Here is a 22,198-nt window from a genome sequence, read left to right as displayed (position 1 = left end):
TTAGCATAAATTGTCCTAATGGGAAGGGAAATATAAATTGCCAAAATTAAGGGCTAATTCTGTTTCAAATTTGAGTAATTTACGAAAATAATAAGACAGAGAGAATGGGGGTCAATCAGTTTAACTTCGGATTCGGTATTCCATATCTCAAAACCTCTTTGAAGCGGCCATTTTGAACGTATGAGAAATGGGTCAATCTGACAAAGATGAATTTGGTTGTTGGGGATCAGTTTGCGTGCGAAAGGAATATTTGAAACATGCAAGATACATTAATGCCGATTTTGTGAAGTAAATTGAGATTAAATATTCCAATGCGTTGACATCGCCTGTATTTTGTAATTTTTACGTATCAATCAAATATAGACAACGGAAAATAAGACAGCTGACTGTTACTTGCGGAAAATAAGATACATTAACAGGTAAGGTACTTTAACAACTACAATACAAATTCTAATGGTAATACGGTATGGTCTTTGCGTAATAGTTGATTACTGCAATGTGTTTTAGGCTAGTTGTCAGTATTTTCTCTAGTCTATGAATTCATGATCAGTCTAAACGGAGATTAATTTTGCTGATGGAAATACTAAGTGTGTGTACATGTAGCAGAAACATAAATAATTGTTAGCTCACCTGAGGTGAGATATGCAGAGAAATATCTTTAAAAATATTCTTCTCAAAAATCAATTGGCAGAAAAGCTGTAACTTGTGTGGAAGCATCCTCAAGTAGTGTAGATTCAAGCTGTCCAAACCATGATCCCCGGGGGTACGGTGGGGCCCCAATGAGGGATCAAATTTTTAAATGCAAATGTATAGAGAAAAATCATTAAAAATCACTCAAAAACCAGTTAGTCAGGAAAGCTGTAACTTGTGTGGAAGCATCTTTCGGTAGTGTAGATTCAAATTTGTTCAAATCATGAGCCCCGGGGGTACGGTGGGGCCACAATGGGGGTCGAAATCTTTATATATTTGCACGAGGTCTCGCATTCGTTGCATGCGTTTAAGTGCTCGCATCAAGTCTCCTCAAAATAGTGGACATGCACACTATTCACTAAAAACTTGTTTTTCTGGGGGAAAAGATCTTCATATACCCTGAAAATTAATGCAATAAACGAACAACATATGAGTATACGAAATACGTGGATTTCTAAAAAAATGTTTCGTTTGATTTCCTCTGTTACTCTCACTTTTCTTTCATAATTTCGAATCATAGATAGTTAAGTTGGTTTTGTGATATTTAGAGAATCATAATGATTTAATATTTTTGATTTAATCATACTTGTCTACATCATATGCTCATATCAGTTTTTTCAACCTTTGAAATGGCCCTGTCACGTGACTTTCTAGACCAATCAAATATAATAGAATAATCGTATGGAGGTATAATAATCAATGCTGCTGCATCTCTGTTTCCTCTTCGGCGGCATGTTCTCTCGCTTTCAACTATGTCTACTGAAGAGAGTCGGAAACGGGCGGTATATATACCCCCTCTGACTCGCACGAGCATTCATGCCATGGAACACATGATCTCACGTCAAATCGCATTGGCGCACCTTCAATGGTCCGATCATTTGGTCTCTCGCGCGATACTATCGCATTATCTTTCAAAAGTCACTTTCATTGTACAAGAGTCGCATATAGACGCAAGATATATCGCAAGATTTAATGCGTTTACATCGCACAACGCTCGCTTAGATCGTGCGAATTTCGTACGTCGTCGAATACTTTTTTCAGATGCGATTATTTCGGCAACCGTTTACGATTCATATCTAATTTTATCGGTCGCACGAATATTCAGTCGCTTCTGCTCGTGCGCCAATTGTGAAAGGGGCTTTATATAGCAGAAAATTGCAGACTGTTCATGGGACCTCATTCTTATTGTCTGCCAAATATGGAACGGAATGAACAATTTATAAGGAAATCCTGAAATCAAACGGCACGTTGTAATTGTATGGGGAATGAAAATATACACAATGCATGGGATGTAAGCAGTCGTATGATAATTCCGGTGCATGTATATTTTTTGTATTCCGTTCAATCTAGACCACAGACAGCGTATGAATTACTTCTGAATGTAGGAACTGTGAAAATTACAGTCATCGACTTTATACTGAATAAATTTGCATGTTTCGCATTTCGTCATTTCTTCATTTATCAAGAATAGATCAATCCCGTTTAATTCAAACATTAGAACGACGTGACAAAAACTATAAAAGCTGTAATACATGTACACTGTACATGTGCAGAATGCATTCTCTAAAGACTGTAATACATGTGCAGAATGTATAAATATCCAATGTTTTTGGACTTCCCCGCGTTGGTGTATACTGAACCCACGATTTCTTATTTCGGTATGAGCTTCAATATCTCGATCACTAATATCTCGAATATGATAAAATGATTCAGTTTAAGCCTTTTAAAAAAGGGGGCCTATTTCACAAAGCATAATCAGGACTAAGGCATATGTCAGGGGAAAACTTTTCCTAAGTTTGTTATTTATATGTTTTACTAATCCATTCCTATCTTAATATATTTTAACTTTGATACAGGTAAATTTAAAAATATACATATTATCATGAAAAATATTGACAAAAAAATTGTTATAACATCAGATCCACCATGGCCTCCTATAGTAGTACATTTGTCAGCAGCGTCCCTCCGATGTGTCCTCCTTAGGTACCATGTCCTAAAAAAATTAAACAATACGACAACTTAGCCAATTATGTGCTTACGTTTTGCGATTAGTGTTGTTATATATAAGGAATAAGGAATCATTCTTTGAGTATTATGAGGTGATAATTTTTATCGGGGCGTGATCAAATCCAATAAAGCCCGGAGGGCTTTATGATAGATTTGATCACGCCCCGACCGAAATTATCACCTCAGGAATCATTCTTTGAGTATTATGAGGTGATAATTTTGGTCGGGGCGTGATCTATCCAATAAAGCCCGAAGGGCTTTATGATAGATTTGATCACGCCCCGACCGAAATTATCACCTCATAATATTCAATGAATGATTCCTTATTACTTATATTTATATAATTTTACGCCATCGTACGATTAAATATTTAAATATAAATAAACACCCTGCTGGCGCCTCGATTTGGCGTCATTTGTATTATGAGTTTTATATTACAAAATCGATACGTAGTGTTTTCACAGACAAAGACACTGGATAATGTAAAAATATATATATATATATATATATATATATATATATATATATATATATATATATATATATATATATATATATATATATATATATATATATATATATATATATATAATGCATGCTCTACACATTCATTATATACCACCATCTAAGCATTACATATACTAAATTAATTGAATTCTAAATTGTTGAAATATGTCGTGTGTACCAGATCATACATATACACAATTGAAAATGCATTAATTCTGAAATATGCCGTCAGAATTTTTTTAAACAATAAAATGCTTTCTTTGGGGATTCATTCGGGATATGAAGGTAACGCGGGTTATGTAATTTTTTTCTGCAATGATCGCTACCTTCATTACCCGCATGAATCATCAAAGAAAGCATTTTATTATTTATTTTAACATCTTTCTTTTAACTAATTAATAAATTGATTATGAAAAGTAACTAAATTACTGTTAATGTACATAAGTACGTTAGCTAAAAGAAACAGCCAAATCGTCCCCTGTGAGACTATGAGTCTGACATCATCATGATTATTTTGTGCAGTCCATGTTTTTTCTTAGGTTGCTGGTGGCTTCGACCAATCGATAAATGGGCGTGTCCATTTTATTCCTGTCAGCATCTTGTCAGTTTCACCCGTTGTAGATTTCGACCAATCGATAAACGGGGCGTGTAGATTTCAGTCTGGCTGTTTCTATAGAGCTATGAATTAACTATATGTTTCCGTAAGAAATAGAGGAAATGATACTTAGTAGATGTAAATATAAAGATATATTATTGACACATGCGACGTTCCTCATTTTAAGATAATTTTCCTTGATACATGTATAACATTTCTCTTTTATTTGCATTTAAACCTGTTAATGCCCAAAAAAAATCGTAGTGTATTACCAGGCTATTTTTGGAGTTAGATATTTTGATTTTGTCTTTTAATAGCATGCAAAATGTAATTGAATGCTTATTGATAAGGTAGCAGTATACATTTTCAACAGAAACTATATATTCAAATAGAAAATTATTAAATAACATGAAAATGTAAATTGGGAATTTAAGAAATGGAAATCTTCACATTGCTGAGATAGGAAAAAGTTGAAAATAATTGATGATAGGCCGCATCTTCAATTAAACTCTATACCCTTTGAATAACATTTACCACCTTAATAAAGTTCATTGCGGTTCATTGTGTTTCATTGCAGTTTACAAGACACGGCGTATTTGGCACCCTTTTTTATACAACATGTCATTTTCCTGTAAAAATACAACTGATGTATTTTACATTATACTTTATTTAAATAAGGCTTCTAATTGATGAGCTAGTCGCTCTATTTAAACCCATGATGAATGGAATCTGTATACATGTAATTATACGGTTCACTTAGCGCCATGGCGGTAATTATCGTTGCCTCTATTACCCTTTTTGAAACCTGATTCCGTCAGGAGACAACTGTACCCCCAAAGATCCGTTGTCAGATGGATGGCACACTTCCTAGTTAGGGCGCAATGGACCCTGTTTCAGAACCATTATATTGTATATAAAACTTGTATTAAAGGGACCATCCAGCGCCCTGGCGCCAGAAATTGGTGCTTATATCCCCCCTTTGGAGACCGGATTCCGTTAAGGCCACCTGTACCCCCGAGGATCCGGTCTCAGCTAGATGGCACACCTCCTAGTTTGGGCGCTAGGCGCCCTGTATAGATACCCTGTCTTAATGTATGGAATTGCATGATGGGGTCAACTCAGCGCCCTGGCGCCGGAAATCGATGCTTATATTACCCCTTTTGAGACCGGATTCCGTCAGGGGACACCCGTACCCCCGAGGATCTGGTCTCAGCTAGATGGCACACCTCCTAGTTTGGGCGCTAGGCGCCCTGTATAGAGACCCTACAATAATGTATGGAACCTGTATGATAGGGTCAACTCAGCGCCCTGGCGCCGGAAATCGGTGCTTATATCGCCTCTTTTGAGACCGGATTCCGTCAGGGGACACCAGTACCCCCGAGGATCCGGTCTCAGCTAGATGGCACACCTCCTAGTTTGGGCGCTAGGCGCCCTGTATAGAGACCCTACAATAATGTATGGAACCTGTATGATAGGGTCAACTCAGCGCCCTGGCGCCGGAAATCGGTGCTTATATCGCCTCTTTTGAGACCGGATTCCGTCAGGGGACACCAGTACCCCCGAGGATCCGGTCTCAGCTAGATGGCACACTTCCTAGTTTGGGCGCTAGGCGCCCTGTATAGAGACCCTACAATAATGTATGGAACCTGTATGATAGGGTCAACTCAGCGCCCTGGCGCCGGAAATCGGTGCTTATATCGCCTCTTTTGAGACCGGATTCCGTCAGGGGACACCAGTACCCCCGAGGATCCGGTCTCAGCTAGATGGCACACTTCCTAGTTTGGGCGCTAGGCGCCCTGTATAGAGACCCTACAATAATGTATGGAACCTGAATGATAGGGTCAACTCAGCGCCCTGGCCCCGGAAATCGGTGCTTATATCGCCTCTTTTGAGACCGGATTCCGTCAGGGGACACCAGTACCCCCGAGGATCCGGTCTCAGCTAGATGGCACACCTCCTAGTTTGGGCGCTAGGCGCCCTGTATAGAGACCCTACAATAATGTATGGAACCTGTAAGATAGGGTCAACTCAGCGCCCTGGCCCCGGAAATCGGTGCTTATATCGCCTCTTTTGAGACCGGATTCCGTCAGGGGACACCAGTACCCCCGAGGATCCGGTCTCAGCTAGATGGCACACCTCCTAGTTTGTGCGCTAGGCGCCCTGTATAGAGACCCTACAATAATGTATGGAACCTGTATGATAGGGTCAACTCAGCGCCCTGGCGCCGGAAATCGGTGCTTATATCGCCTCTTTTGAGACCGGATTCCGTCAGGGGACACCAGTACCCCCGAGGATCCGGTCTCAGCTAGATGGCACACCTCCTAGTTTGGGCGCTAGGCGCCCTGTATAGAGACCCTACAATAATGTATGGAACCTGTATGATATGGTTAACTCAGCGCCCTGGCGCCGAAAATCGGTGCTTATATTGCCTCTTTTGAGACCGGATTCCGTCAGGGGACACCAGTACCCCCGAGGATCCGGTCTCAGCTAGATGGCACACTTCCTAGTTTGGGCGCTAGGCGCCCTGTATAGAGACCCTACAATAATGTATGGAACCTGTATGATAGGGTCAACTCAGCGCCCTGGCCCCGGAAATCGGTGCTTATATCGCCTCTTTTGAGACCGGATTCCGTCAGGGGACACCAGTACCCCCGAGGATCCGGTCTCAGCTAGATGGCACACCTCCTAGTTTGGGCGCTAGGCGCCCTGTATAGAGACCCTACAATAATGTATGGAACCTGTATGATAGGGTCAACTCAGCGCCCTGGCGCCGGAAATCGGTGCTTATATCGCCTCTTTTGAGACCGGATTCCGTCAGGGGACACCCGTACCCCCGAGGATCCGGTCTCAGCTAGATGGCACACCTCCTAGTTTGGGCGCTAGGCGCCCTGTATAGAGACCCTACAATAATGTATGGAACCTGTATGATATGGTTAACTCAGCGCCCTGGCGCCGAAAATCGGTGCTTATATTGCCTCTTTTGAGACCGGATTCCGTCAGGGGACACCAGTACCCCCGAGGATCTGGTCTCAGCTAGATGGCACACCTCCTAGTTTGGGCGCTAGGCGCCCTGTATAGAGACCCTACAATAATGTATGGAACCTGTATGATAGGGTCAACTCAGCGCCCTGGCCCCGGAAATCGGTGCTTATATCGCCTCTTTTGAGACCGGATTCCGTCAGGGGACACCAGTACCCCCGAGGATCTGGTCTCAGCTAGATGGCACACCTCCTAGTTTGGGCGCTAGGCGCCCTGTATAGAGACCCTACAATAATGTATGGAACCTGTATGATAGGGTCAACTCAGCGCCCTGGCGCCGGAAATCGGTGCTTATATCGCCTCTTTTGAGACCGGATTCCGTCAGGGGACACCAGTACCCCCGAGGATCCGGTCTCAGCTAGATGGCACACCTCCTAGTTTGGGCGCTAGGCGCCCTGTATAGAGACCCTACAATAATGTATGGAACCTGTATGATAAGTTTAACTCAGCGCCCTGGCGCCGGAAATCGGTGCTTATATTGCCTCTTTTGAGACCGGATTCCGTCAGGGGACACCAGTACCCCCGAGGATCCGGTCTCAGCTAGATGGCACACCTCCTAGTTTGGGCGCTAGGCGCCCTGTATAGAGACCCTACAATAATGTATGGAACCTGTATGATAGGGTCAACTCAGCGCCCTGGTGCCGGAAATCGGTGCTTATATCGCCTCTTTTGAGACCGGATTCCGTCAGGGGACACCAGTACCCCCGAGGATCCGGTCTCAGCTAGATGGCACACCTCCTAGTTTGGGCGCTAGGCGCCCTGTATAGAGACCCTACAATAATGTATGGAACCTGTATGATAAGGTTAACTCAGCGAGCTGGCGCCGGAAATCGGTGCTTATATCGCCTCTTTTGAGACCGGATTCCGTCAGGGGACACCAGTACCCCCGAGGATCCGGTCTCAGCTAGATGGCACACCTCCTAGTTTGGGCGCTAGGCGCCCTGTATAGAGACCCTACAATAATGTATGGAACCTGTATGATAAGGTTAACTCAGCGAGCTGGCGCCGGAAATCGGTGCTTATATCGCCTCTTTTGAGACCGGATTCCGTCAGGGGACACCAGTACCCCCGAGGATCCGGTCTCAGCTAGATGGCACACCTCCTAGTTTGGGCGCTAGGCGCCCTGTATAGAGACCCTACAATAATGTATGGAACCTGTATGATAAGGTTAACTCAGCGCCCTGGCGCCGGAAATCGGTGCTTATATCGCCTCTTTTGAGACCGGATTCCGTCAGGGGACACCAGTACCCCCGAGGATCCGGTCTCAGCTAGATGGCACACCTCCTAGTTTGGGCGCTTTGCGCCCTTTTATCTTATTATACAATGCAATCGGGATCGGACGTCTCTAAAAATAGTCGATAAAAATACGCTAAGAATTGTTATTGGCAGGTAGCTTATTGGCAGGTAGCTTGACTAAAGCGCTCGGAGGATTCTGTTTCGCCACTTTCGGTTTCCGCCTCTCTAACTTAAAATCAACAAAATTTGCACTTCGAACTGTAATTTGTTCGAGAAAGATGTCCAAAACGACAGCACCTTACGGTACATGGAAGTCGCCAATCTCCAGCAAGCTTGCCACGGAAAGCAGTGTCAGATTTCAAGAGATCCGTTTAGACCAAAAACCTGGGTTTGTCGCAGGTGTTTAATTAATTCATAATATGTTTTACGGTTCTACCGTTCTGGCGAGCGCAGCAAGAATTACACATACCTTGCATCATTGTCAACCTAGTGTTATTTAGGTATCAACGAATGCTAAAGAATATTTGAGAGAGTATTGCTGTACAATAAGTATGCCAAATGTACTAATTTTAATGGTTATGATACAGCGCAACCCCCTACCCCGAGAGAGAGAGAGAGAGAGAGCCCGGTCCCTGTTTGTAGGTTGTGTAATTTCCCACTTTCAAATTTATATTATAATATGTTCTCGCTATTAATTGATACATGCAGTGTATGGCACGTCAAATTCACAAAAGATGGCTAAACATAGTTTCACGTTTGATAAACTAGGTTTATCGACTGTTAACTATAGTTTATAAAGCTGCAGGTCTGTAGTTACCTGGTCTGAAAACATTCGAATGGACGACCTGGGAGGTATAGTGCAACCCATTGAAAAATGGTATATATAGTAAAGAGACGATATCATTAGTAAACTGCACAAAGAATTTAATGGTACTAATTGTTCACAGAATTTGTGTATAAATAAGGTTAATTGGTCCAAAACTACTCTATAAGCTGTCCCAAGATATTTTTGCTGCATATTTCCTTAAATTATTCGATATTTATAAATACCTCTTGTATCAGACGATGTTCATCCAATAGTATGAAAAAATCCCAAGATTTCCCCTTTGAAACGCCCCCTCTAGCTTGTTGGGTATCAATACCCGGCTAAAAATAAAAAGTCTACAGGTTTTTTCCATTGCCAAGGAGATGAAGATGCCCGGATGATAATGTTGAAAAATGCGCGAGGTGTCCTGAGTACCTCCGAATGGAGAAAAGATGTCAACATTCCCCATTATAAATCTCCGTAGGAAATCTGTTTTCGTTCCTGTGATTTTTTACGAGGGAAAAATAATAATGTTTGAATGAAGTTATCTTGGTAATTTTCCCTTTCATCGATTTTAATTGCACTTCTGTCACAGGTATGTGTATTTTTATTAAAAATCGTTCAATTATGCAGCATATATATCTTGGGACAGACTATAGTATGTGCATGTTTTTTCGCGCAATAAATATACAGTTTTTTCAGTGGGTTGCACTGTAACTCCCAGGTGGTCCATCAGAATTTTTTCAGGCCGGGAGCTACAGACCTGCAGCTATAGTTTGCAAACTGTAAACTATAGTGAACGATTCGTTAACTTTCGTTTTTCATCTATGAATTTAACTAAACTCGTTTAGTATGAACATGGATATAGCGAATTCTTGGTTATAGGGAAGTTCTTCTGAGTCCCTGGTAAAGTTCTGAACAAATCTTTGCAAAATTTTACAGTTATAAAAATTTGGATATAACGAATTTACAGATATAGCGAACTGATTTTGAGTCCCTTAGAGTTGAATAATAAAGAAATTTAATACTTTTATAAAGGATTTCTTTACAGTTTAAAAAGTTTGCACTATCATTTAACATAAACAGTAGGAATGTATTTATTTTCATATAAAATTTTCAATTCACAATCCAATTATTAAAATATCATAGTAATGTATTTTTATTTTAAGCCTCAATTAGCAAAAATTATAGTCTTGTAAGAGAAAACATGTATATAGTGAATTTGCTATAGTTATTACTATGAATTCGTTTGACGGATAAAACGAAATTATGGATATAACAAAGCATATCCACTGGTTCCTAGGACTTCAATACAGCAGAGTTTTACTGTATATATTACTATAGTTTATATTTTTCTACTATAGTTTACTATGGTTAAACCTATTATTTAACTATAGTTGACAAACTGTAAACTATAGTTAACGATATGTTAATTTGTGTTTTTATATGTAAAGTAAACTACAGGCCTATTTAACGGTTGTAAACTTTCTTAAACGGTTATAAACTTTAGTTTATAAATGTTAATCTAAGTTTATCTGATTGTAAATAAATGTTAACAATAGATTTTGATGACAAATATAGATTCACATATTTACGTTTGTTAACTATAGTTAAGAGTGGTTAACCATACATGTAGTTTCACAAGTCATGAAACTATATTCATCAGATAAACTGATTGTTTTCAGTGTTAATTATTGTCTTCACTTCTGAAGCATAGATTATCATAATGGTTTGCATATGTGAAATATGATGAACGTCCTTAACTATAGTTTACAGTGTAACTGTCTGTAAACTACAGTTTACAACCAATAAACTAGTTTATTGACTGTAAAACAATAATTAACTTATTTTTGTGAATTTGGTGTGCCATAGCAATGATGCACAATTATGAAAATGAAGAAGTCTTTGCTAAAGTAATGTGTTTCTTATTATTAAAGTTACATGTGTAAGATTAATTCATGTTAAATGTTGTTTTTATGTGTTTCTTTTTTATAAGACATCAGCTATTAATCACTGCATTCTTAAAACAGGTTTGGTACAGTCAAAAATTTTGGTTGTTTGACCCTTATTAAGAGGTCAAACTCTCTATAATACCCCTATTTAATGTTCCAAACTTGAGACAACTTTTGTTCACATTTTTGTTTGCAAGTTTTTGAAATTGAAGCAATATTTTATTAGAAACTGTTTTCTGGAGTGAACTACGTTTTGATGAGGGAGGTCGCTATGTTGTATGTTCCCTGAATAAGAATGAAAAAGATTTCAAAGTTTGGACACCGAAAGACTTCAATGCCCGGACCAAAGTCCACGAGTATGGCGGAGGTGCATTCTTTGTGTATGATGGAGCGGTCTACTTCTCCAACTTCTCTGATCAACAGATGTATGTGCAGAAATCACCCGATTCTTCTCCAGAAGCAATCACTCCAAAGGACTGTAACTGGAGATATGCGGATGGATCTCTTTGTTCAAAAGTAATTATATTGATATGAATTTTTAAAAATATTAACTGGACTGTATTCCGATATCACATTTTTATCACATGTCTGCATGTTTGCATTTTTGTGTAGGTCAGTGCTGGGTAATGCCTTTGTTATCTTCAATTGTTTTACGGCTTTTAATTAAGGAATAAGGAATCATTATTTGAGTATTATGAGGTGATAATTTTGGTCGGGGCGTGATCAAATCCAATAAAGCCCGAAGGGCTTTATGATAGATTTGATCACGCCCCGACCGAAATTATCACCTCATAATATTCAAAGAATGATTCTTTATTACTTATATTTATATACTTTAAGCCATCGTACAATTAAATCTTTAACTATAAATAAGCAAACCCATATGTGTGTAGTACCAGAACTGGTACCTTAAGAGCATATGTTTAAGAAAAACAACATTAAAGATTGCTTCTTGTTAATTGAAATACATGAAACATGTGCATATAAATTACCAGTTTATCTGTTCAAAACTTTCTAACAAAGTACTCTATAACAAAGATCTAAACACTGTACTGCCAGGTAATCAATTCTCTTCATTACAAAAACACTCACTGATAACGTATATAACAGAATTCAAGGGTTTTTAAGTTAGTTATCATCTCTGTGCAATTTTGATTCAACTTGTAGAACATTGAAGATGTAATAAACTGTGTGCAATTTTATTTGGATTACTTAATTGTATTTTTTATTAGACAGGAAAAATATATTGCATTCGAGAAGATCACAGCCTTGTAGAGAAAAAGGAGGCAAAAGAACCCCAAAACACTGTGGTGTCCATAGACCCTGTCACACAGAAACAGACAGTGCTGGTGGGTAAACTGAGAGGAGGCGCAAAGACATGGAACAGTTTTGTCTTGTTATACCCACGCTCCCAAGGAGAAGGGGGTATACTGTTTTACCCTTGTGTGTCTGTCTGTCCGACTGTCCTTCTGTCTGTCCGTCTGTAACAAAAATTTCTGTTGCATTTTTTTCAGCAACTATTTATCGCAGATGCTTGAAATTTTAACACACTATCTATCTAGGCATGCCATATCCTGGGATATATTTTTGTACCAATTGGACGTCAACTTCCTGTTAAAAGACGACTTTGTTTATTTTTAGCCTAAATTTTCAAACAAAATTTCGTCAAAGATTTCTTAGCAACTATTCATCGCAGATGCTTGAAATTTTAACACACTATTAGTTTAGGAATGCCATATCGTGGAATATATTTTTTTACTAATCGGATGTCAACTTCCTGGTAAATGATGACTTTGTTTATTTTTAGCCAACATTTTCAAACAAATTTACGTCAAAGATTTCTCAGCAACTATTTTTCACAGATGCTGGAAATTTTAACACATTATTAGTTTAGGCATGCCATATTGTGGGATATATTTTTGTACCATTGGGATGCCAACTTTCTGTTAAATGTTGACTTTGCTTATTTTGCATATTCACATTAGAGTGGGGGTATTACTAGTAAGCATTGGCTCACAGATATCTTGTTGGTGTATGATGTACATTGTATGTTGATCCTTCAAGGTTTGCAGGAAACTCCTGCAAAATGATACAAAAACTTAAAGTCTTCCACTTTGTCTCCCCTATTATATCCTGCCACTTATAAACTTTTTTGGGGCATGCTTGCGTGTTTTAAATTCAACAGCAATTGAGAGGTTTTCTGTGATTTTGGCTTCAAAAGCGACTATGATCTTGGGTAAAGCCAAATCTGCTCTAGGTCTTTCACTCGTGATGACAGTGTTTCGTTTACTTTCTTTAACCTCTTATATGGTTTTGACTGAAGTCAGTTGTAAAGGTCGTGATATCTAATACATGTATAAGGATCAATGAGAGCTTTAGAAAAACACTCAACCACAAAATATATTCACCTATACACATATTAATGGACATTTATATATACACAATGTATAGACCATTCAAATGTCAATATCTTCAGAAGCCTTTGTTTAACAGACTTCAAACTTTGTATGCAGTTGCAGGTATTCCAGAGGCACTGTATACAGGGCAATATTTTCCCCATTTTATTTTTGCCCCTTTCGCCATTGTTGTCAGCGGGCGAATTTAAGACAACGCGAATTCGTAAGTGTTAAACTATCTTTCTTTATTCACAACTTTGTATGGGCAAATTCAAGATGGGGGAACCCGTATGCAAGTGAAAAGAGAGGAAAATAACACGGGGAAAAAATAACCCTGTTTACAGTAGTTGATGATCCATAGTGACTTTTTGGACCCAAGTTCAAAGATCAAAGTACTCTGGACATAGAAATATATTGTCTGCAGGGGCATGATATCTCGAGCCCTTGATTTGCTTGTCTATTTTGTGTTAAATTGTGAACAAGTTGACCCCTTTTCAATATGTGCATTTCCACATTTGGGTCCTTAGAATTGATATATTTATTCTAAATCATTTTTTGTTCAAATCTTAGGTGTATAAACAGCATTTTGTACTGTATGTTTTGGGTTTTTTTGCTGTTTTGTTTGGTATGATTGATTCTATGACTCTATTATTAAAATAGCTTTGATTGATAAATTTTTTTCTTTGATATTTTTAGGCAAGTGGTTGTGATTTTTACTCCAGTCCCAGATTTTCACCAGATGGAAAAAAGCTAGCCTGGATTCAGTGGAATCATCCAAACATGGTAACACAATGATTAACACACAGAATCTGGAGCTTTGTGAATTTTATCGATGTTAATAGTAGATCACTAATTCAGATTAATTAAGATGTTTTGATGAAAAGCATTGTTCTGAATGGGCTTTGTTGCTCTGTTTCTATGTAGCCCTGGGACAACACATCCCTGTTTGTGGGGGAACTCTCTAGTACTGGAGATGAAATTGTTCCTGGGACAGCCAAGCAAGTAAGTTTACTGTTACTGTAAATACCATTGCTAACAATTTTATTGAATAAATCACGGTGTGATGTTACAGGGTTCAGTTTTTGAGTGTTTTTTTGTGTAGTTTTACTCAATGAAACTGACATGGTTGTAATTGTTGTCCAATAATTATTTATAAACCTGTTCATTGTGGCATTAAACTACCATATATAGCATGTAGATGTTAACAATGAAATTACATTGTTCGATTCTTGCCATGTTTGTATATATGTTTTAGTTGAATCTCAAGATATAAAATAAGTTTTTAAAAAGTACTTTTAAAATTTTTATCAAAATTATTTTTATGGGTGCTTCTTTAAGGTACTTCACTACACCTAGACTTACACTTTTCAAGACACTACGTCACAAGATGGCGATTTAAATGTTTTGTTAAACTGTTTGTATCAATCGATTCAGATGTATATCATCACAGCTCAGTGGTTAAAGTATCAGGCTTGTGAACCGAAGATCATGAGTTCGAATCCGCCTGGGGCTTTTGTTCATGTTTACTGAATGAAAATTTTGAAAATATCATTTTTTATCCAAAATTGTACATTTTTTCGCCTATTTGACATATAAACTTCTTATCCATCATGCTCTCTATCAAAATCAAGTAATATTCTGCTGATCTGAGAAACTATTTCATGGTGTAGTGAAGTACCTTAAGTAGGTAGATGATTTCCATACTATAATAGAATTCAGTCTACTTTATTGTATGGAGAAATGTCTTCCTATTTAAAGAAATCCTTAAATGTCAAGTGCAAGTGGGTCAAACAAAACTAATTACAATTTATTTGAATTATCAGAATATGAACACTATTTTTCAAATTCTATTATAGGATATTAATTTTGTAGTATATATTTCTTTAATTTTTGATAGACTGACATTGAACTGCTATCGATCAATATTTCTCTGTGTCTCCTTTTAAAAGATAGTACTCTCAGTACTTTGATTTTTTAGGTAGCAGGGGGTGAAGGAGTGAGTGTCATGCAGCCAGTGTGGACCCCTGACAATAATCTTCTGTTCATTGGTGACCAGACTGGCTGGTGGAACCTTTATCAGTACTCTCCTGATGGGAACCACCAGAACCTCCTCCCGTGTGAGGCGGACGTTGGCGTTTGTCAATGGGTGTTTGGGAGACCTGATTTCAGTGTGGAGCCATCAGATGGGGGCACTGTTATCATGAAAAGGAAAGAGGTGATTTGAACACTTTTTTTTTATTGTACAAAATTACATTTGGGATTGGGCACAAGTTCAAAAACTTAGACCGCCCTCTCCTTATATGGCTGCAGTGTCTTCCATGCCTGTAAAAAAAGTTTCCCCAATTTTACCAGTATGAAGCAATGCATATGAATTTTTTTTACAAATAATTTTAAGCTAAGCATTAAAAATACAGAAAATGTATTATTCAAAATATTAATTTGTATATAAAGAAGTTTGGTGTTAGCATTTAAAGTCCCCATTGCTTAAATCTAAATGAATCATTTTTTTTTTTAATTTCCAGGAAATCTTAAAATTAGACATAAAAACAAAAGAATATAAGAAGCTGGAGACAAATTGTACATCACACAACATGCTGACATTTGGTCAGAACGGAGAGCTTTATTGTGAAGTGGGGAGTCCTACAAAATTCCCCTGCATAGTACAGCTGAACACTCTCTCAGGGGAGGTAGGATTATTTCCATTCATCAGTCAAAAGTCAACAAATAACTATTGAATAAAAATCATAATCTTAATCTCCCTTTTGCTCTTTTTCTATAGATTTGCCATCATAGATTTGTATAAAAAATTCACTAAATTTAGTTGAAGATGAAGATTTCATCCCTTAAACTGGTAGATCTAAATGTTTGACTACCAGAACTTTCTTTTATAGATTAAAGAATTGCGTGTTTCCAAGTCTCTATCCCTAGATAAGGGCTATTTTAGTGTCCCAGAAAATTACACCTGGAAGACTTCGGACAATGATGTGTGCTATGGATACTTGTACACTCCACAGAACAAGGATTACAGTGCTCCTGAGGGAACCCTCCCCCCTCTTCTTGTCAAGGCACATGGAGGACCTACAGGTGTGGCATGATTTAATTGTTTCACTTATTGCCTCTTATAATGTGATATTTAGCCCATACTATATTACATGTACTAGTACATACCTCCCCAATTTTTTTATAAGCAAACATCATCAAACTCTTATATCAGAACTAGTACTGTTTAAACAAGAAATTTGGAAGGAAGGAAATGTTGTCAGTAGATTTTTATAATTTTGTTTGTGTGTGTGTGTGTTACTGAGACTTTTGAAGGGTTTTTCAAAAATCAAGAAATTGGTTGTAACAAATTAAAGGATTATTAGCAAACTTATTTTGAGTCCCATAGAAGTGAAAAATAACAGTTTTTACAACAATAATTTTTATAGTGTTAGAAGAAGGCAATATTGATTACTGGTAACACTATTGTTTGAATTAGATTATTTCCACACAAATTACTTTGTTAACAATCCAATTATTGTAAGGGTTTTTTTTTTATATAATGCTGCAATAAACACATTTCAAATGATAGTCATGTGGAAGGAACCATGTATATAACAAATTCGCTATGCTTATTATTACAAATTGTGATACGAATATAACAAATTACAGATATAATTAAGTACAGTGGAATCATTAAAATTCGTTGGGGCCAATTTTCACGAATTGCTAAAATGTTATAAGTTAATGGGGACGTAATTTCGTGTATTTTCTTATCCCTACAAATGGAAATATGACTTTACAATCTAATGTATTAACTCGTGGAGGTTGTTAGTTCATGGTTGAGAGGTACCCACGAATTCCACAAAACTGAGCCACAACGAAATCTCATGATCCGTCATTAAATTCAGTGGTCCCTATGAATTTGTTAAAACCGAGTTTTACTGTACATGTAATAGGTAACTCAGATTAGATTTGCTGATTTGTATGTTTTTTTTAAAATATACATGTTTGATTCACATCTAATTTGCAGGCTACAGCTCCAACACAATAGCTCTGGGTATTCAATACTTCACAAGTCGAGGATTTGCAGTTCTGGATGTTAACTACAGAGGAAGTTTTGGTTTTGGAACTGCATACAGGAACAAACTAAAAACAAAGTAAATTTTTAGCTGTAATCCAGATATCCAATGGTCTTAATGACCATTTTAATGAAAAATTGTGTTAATTAACTAATTCAAAATTAAATTAAACAGAAAATGTTACCCAGTTACCAAGAGTTACCACATTTGTACATTGTATTAAAATGGTATTTTTAAAATTATCAAATTAAATTTTTTCTTTGCAATTTGAAATGTGCGATATACATGTATGTCAATCTTCCATCTAGGTGGGGAATCTATGATGTGGATGATTGCAGTAGTGGGGCTCAGGCTCTTGCGGAAGAGGGTCGTGTAGACAAGAATTGTCTGTGTATTGATGGGGGATCTGCGGGGGGATACACTACGTTAGCCTGTCTAGCCTTCAGGACCGTATTTAAAGCAGGTTAGAGTACACTGAGGGGGGAGAATGTAATAAATTCCTGTCTATGTAATACCAGGTAGATTAAAAGGCTGATTAGAATCAATGATGTATTAAGCATATTAAACATTAGCACGTTCATTTTCACTTTGTCTTAGATAATTATGTTTTGCATGGGATTTTAACAGTATAAGATAATAAAAGTGCTGAACTTAACTTTAATGAAAAAAAATTTATTTGCAAAATTTCTTTGAAGCTTAGATTTTTTAAACGATTCTCAATGCATAATTCTTGATTTAAAAAATGGCTTTTATAGTTTTAAATTTTAAACAGGTGCTAGCCATTATGGAATAGGGGATTTAGAAGCTCTTGTCAGAGATACACACAAGTTTGAGAGTCGATACATTGACAATCTTATTGCACCATACTCTGCAGAAACCGTCAAAATTTACAAGGAACGCTCTCCAATAAACTATGTTGATCAACTTAATTGTGCAATGGCTTTCTTCCAAGGGGATGAAGACAAGGTTTGACATTCACTATTTTATGTTTCAGTGTTGGATTTTTTCCTTCAGGAGGTCTGGCAACTGATTGAATGTACGTCTTTATTTTCAGATTGTTCTTCCTAACCAGGCTGAGATGATGTACGAAGCTGTTATGGCCAAAGGCCTACCAACAGTATTGGTCATGTTCAAAGGTCAGTACATGTAATGAACGCTGCTAGGTAGATACCATATTTATAAGATGACAACCATTTCCGGGGCCACTGAAATAACTGCAATGCAGCATATGCACAAAAGTATCATATGGTGTTAAAATTACTGGTTTACCTTTCATGCCTAGAATTGAAAAAGTAGAATATATGTCACTTTCATAATCATTATACAGGAAATATGTACATATTAGAATTTTTTTAAAAAAAATTTTGAAGTAAATATATTTTAGCTATATTCCTATATGATTAGTTAATAAAATGAACATAAGCTGTTCTTGATTGTTTAAATAATAGGAGAACAACATGGATTCAGAAAAGCTGAAAACATACAAAAGGCTCTGGATGGGGAGTTCTATTTTTTTGCCAAAGTTTTTGGTTTTGAGCCAGCAGATAAACACATCTCAGTAAGTCCAAATTATATATATATTTACATTTTCCAGTGCCTTTGCCTGTGATAACACTGCATATCGATTTTGTACTTTATAACCCATAATACAAATGACGCCAAATTGAGGCACCGGGTTTGCTTATTTATATTTAAATATTTAATCGTACGGTGGCTTAAAATTATATAAATATAAGTAATAAGGAATCATTCTTTGAATATTATGAGGTGATAATTTCGGTCGGGGCGTGATCATATCTATCATAAAGCCCTTCGGGCTTTATTGGATTTGATCACGCCACGACCAAAATTATCACCCCATAATACTCAAAGAATGATTCCTTATTCCTTATATATATACCAGTATATGTTTAGGTTTGTTTTGTTTTACGATTTTTTGCATATTCAGATATAGCTGCAGGTCTGTAGGTCCCCGGTCTGAGAACTAGTGCAAGTTTTTGTGCGCTGTAAATTGCAACTTTTTTACACATATGGAAATGTGGCTTCCAGGTTGTCCCTCTGAATTCTTTTCAGACCCGGAATCTACAGACCTGCAGTTACATGTATAATTCAGACAGCGTTAATTATATAGTTGCTTTATTTTTGCAAGTATATATTCTTACTTGTTACTTATTTTATCTGGGGCATTGGCTTTTCATCAAAGTATTTTTACAAATGCTGTGTTAACATAACAATTTAAAAGTATAATAAACAAGTATAAGAATATTTAAGGAATATAAGGAATCATTCTTTGAGTGTTATGAGGTGATAATTTGGTTGGGGCGTGGTCAAATCCAATAAAGCCTAAAGGGCTTTATGATAGATTTGACAGCGCTCCAACTGAAATTATCAGCTCATAATATTCAAAGAATGATTCCTTATTACTTGTCTTATATATATATTATTTCCAATTTTTACACTTTAAAACAACATTTCAAAACCACTATTTTTTCATGCGGCATGTGATGTTTTATTACTGCACAGCGCAGCCAATACCGTTTTTCGGTTATGCTAAAGACACTACCTTATTGTGTCGCTCATCTTATTTTGAAATTATTGGGTTATAGGCTCAAAATTGATTTGTAATGTTACCACACACAAAGACAGTTGAAAATGTAAATATATAAAGTTACTACTTCTTTATTTTTTCTTTAGTGACTTCTTACACAAAATACAAATCTCCAATTATTAGGAATCTAGCTATATAGTTAGAAACATTTTAAAATAACAAATCAGGGAAAAAAACTAAGTACCGGTACATGTTCTAATTCATTCTTTAATTTTCTTTTCAGCTCGATATAAAGAATCTAAAGAATTGAGAGCCACAGAGAGAACTGTTGCAGTCATCTATATTTGTAAATAACATTGATCCACAGGATTATTCATTATACCTAAAAAAAAAAAAAGTATTCCAACCATGATAGCTATGGATTTGATGATTTTGCACTATTTTCTTATTGAAGCCTAAAACCAATGTTTGTCATACTGTTTTTGTTTTGGGGTTTATATATATATATCTATATAAGTGTGTCCCTGAGTAATTGTTGACCAATCTAATTGATTTGTAAATGTTTGTTGTGTAATTGGAATGAATAAATTTCAATCTGATTGAAATTGTTGCTACAATAGAAAAACAAAGATCAGATCGAGGATCTGATTTTAATCAGATATTGGATTGAATCTAGCACTGAAATGAGATGATATGACAGATCTATTCATTTCTAGCATTACAATTATCATAAAGGTACCTTCTGTATACTACTATATCCAGAAAACAACATGGAAATGTATTTTATTTACAAGTACTAATTGTTACTGCTATGTTTTGATTGATTATAATTGATTAAGTGACCAAGCTGTGCCCAGAAGCCAATAGGCAGAACATAACCCAAAAATCAATGTTTTGTTGCACATTTTACTTTTTTAGATAATTAAAGGTTTCAAATTGAATATCATCTTTTTTATCAAAAGTTGTAGAATTACATGTATATGTATTTAATTGTTACTTTTCTGAGAAATTTATCAATTATTGAATTTTATTTATTTTTTTTATGATTTACGATCATGTAATATTTTTTAGATGTTGAATCATCGGTCTCACTCAATTGTTTTTTTTTTTTTGTGAACCAATATATTTATAGTGATGACTTGTAGATCAGGAATTGCATCTTAGAAATCAATTAAAATAGACCAATAACAGCTGACTATTTATAGACTAATAAAAATTGTACAGATCTTCAGATGGACTTTTCTTTGTATTTCTCGCCAGTATTGAGCTGATGTATGATTTGGGCATAGTCAAACTGAAAAGGAATTAGCATTGTTGACATATACATGTACTAGTATTGAATAAACTCAAAGACATGTTTCATTTCTGATCAACTTGGATATCCCAAAACACAGTCATTGGCATTAATTGAATCTATGTCATAAGTACTAGATATATACTGCATGGTCAAGCCTTTCCTTTTTTAAGTTTGAACAAATGATTAATGTATAGGTTAGATTTGACAACATCTCTCAAATGATTTCTTTTTTCAAAATGCTATTCAACTGGTGCATGTCAATACTTATTTAATAAGTAATATACTAATAAATATTGAAGATATAGCGTTACATGTCTGTATTTGTAAAACCACTTGCATACATGAAATGTCTATTTACGTAGCCTGAAGACTGTATAGTTTTTTGCTAATAAATATTTATAAATGTTATATTTAGTACATGTTTCCTCCATTGTAAATGTATCTGCTACAAGGGTGAATCCAGCTGGAGAGACATGCACTTGCAATCTTTATTAATATTCACAACCAGAGACATATTATATAGCAGTGTTATTTATGTCTGAGGCTGCTCACAAACCGACATGAATTGTAAGGTCCAGTGTTACATTGTGCCTTACAGGCCTAATTTGTCTTATAGCTGCTAATCCATTAATTGCTGGATATAAAAGGTGTCACTGCCTAGCTGTTAGCAATATTATAAAACTGAACTTGGACTCTTTACACAAGTCATCAACTCTAAATAGTTATATGTAGTGTCAAAAAGCATAATGTTTAATTAATGAAACTATTTGTATTCACAAGTACAAGAATTCTTGGAATATAACTTGTCCCTTTTTTGTCAATATAACTAAGGAAAATAATAAAAATGTGAATAGATGCTTAATTTAATTACATGACCAGTTAATGGTTAACTTTATTAAAATGATACTCAATTTACATGTATTGAACAATCAACTATATACACATATCAGTATACTCAGTTGGTGATTCCATTGCTGACGTGAAAAGCTTTACTTTAAAACGAAAATCGATATATTCCCATCCTTTTGTTTTAAACAACGAAGTTTAATAAATATAAGTAAACCA

The 22,198-nt window shown here is 36.4% G+C and overlaps 1 protein-coding gene across 1 annotated transcript; it reads left to right on the top strand.

Annotated features, from left to right (window-relative positions):
• Positions 1-8,264: 8,264 nt before the first annotated feature.
• LOC128176388 (uncharacterized) lies at positions 8,265-21,067 on the top strand. The gene is made up of 14 exons (XM_052842686.1): positions 8,265-8,473; positions 11,058-11,347; positions 12,064-12,180; positions 13,924-14,010; positions 14,152-14,229; positions 15,206-15,442; positions 15,750-15,914; positions 16,119-16,311; positions 17,240-17,366; positions 17,597-17,751; positions 18,061-18,254; positions 18,343-18,424; positions 18,737-18,846; positions 20,120-21,067. Exons 1-14 carry the CDS (start codon positions 8,353-8,355, stop codon positions 20,144-20,146), a joined length of 1,983 nt encoding a protein of 660 aa, XP_052698646.1. The 5' UTR covers positions 8,265-8,352; the 3' UTR covers positions 20,147-21,067.
• Positions 21,068-22,198: the final 1,131 nt, after the last annotated feature.

The sequence above is a fragment of the Crassostrea angulata genome, chromosome 3, assembly GCF_025612915.1.
Source record: "Crassostrea angulata isolate pt1a10 chromosome 3, ASM2561291v2, whole genome shotgun sequence".
Taxonomy (NCBI): domain Eukaryota; kingdom Metazoa; phylum Mollusca; class Bivalvia; order Ostreida; family Ostreidae; genus Magallana; species Magallana angulata.
The sequence above is the reverse complement of the archived record's forward strand: the minus strand, read 5'-3'. Positions and strand labels throughout refer to the sequence as shown.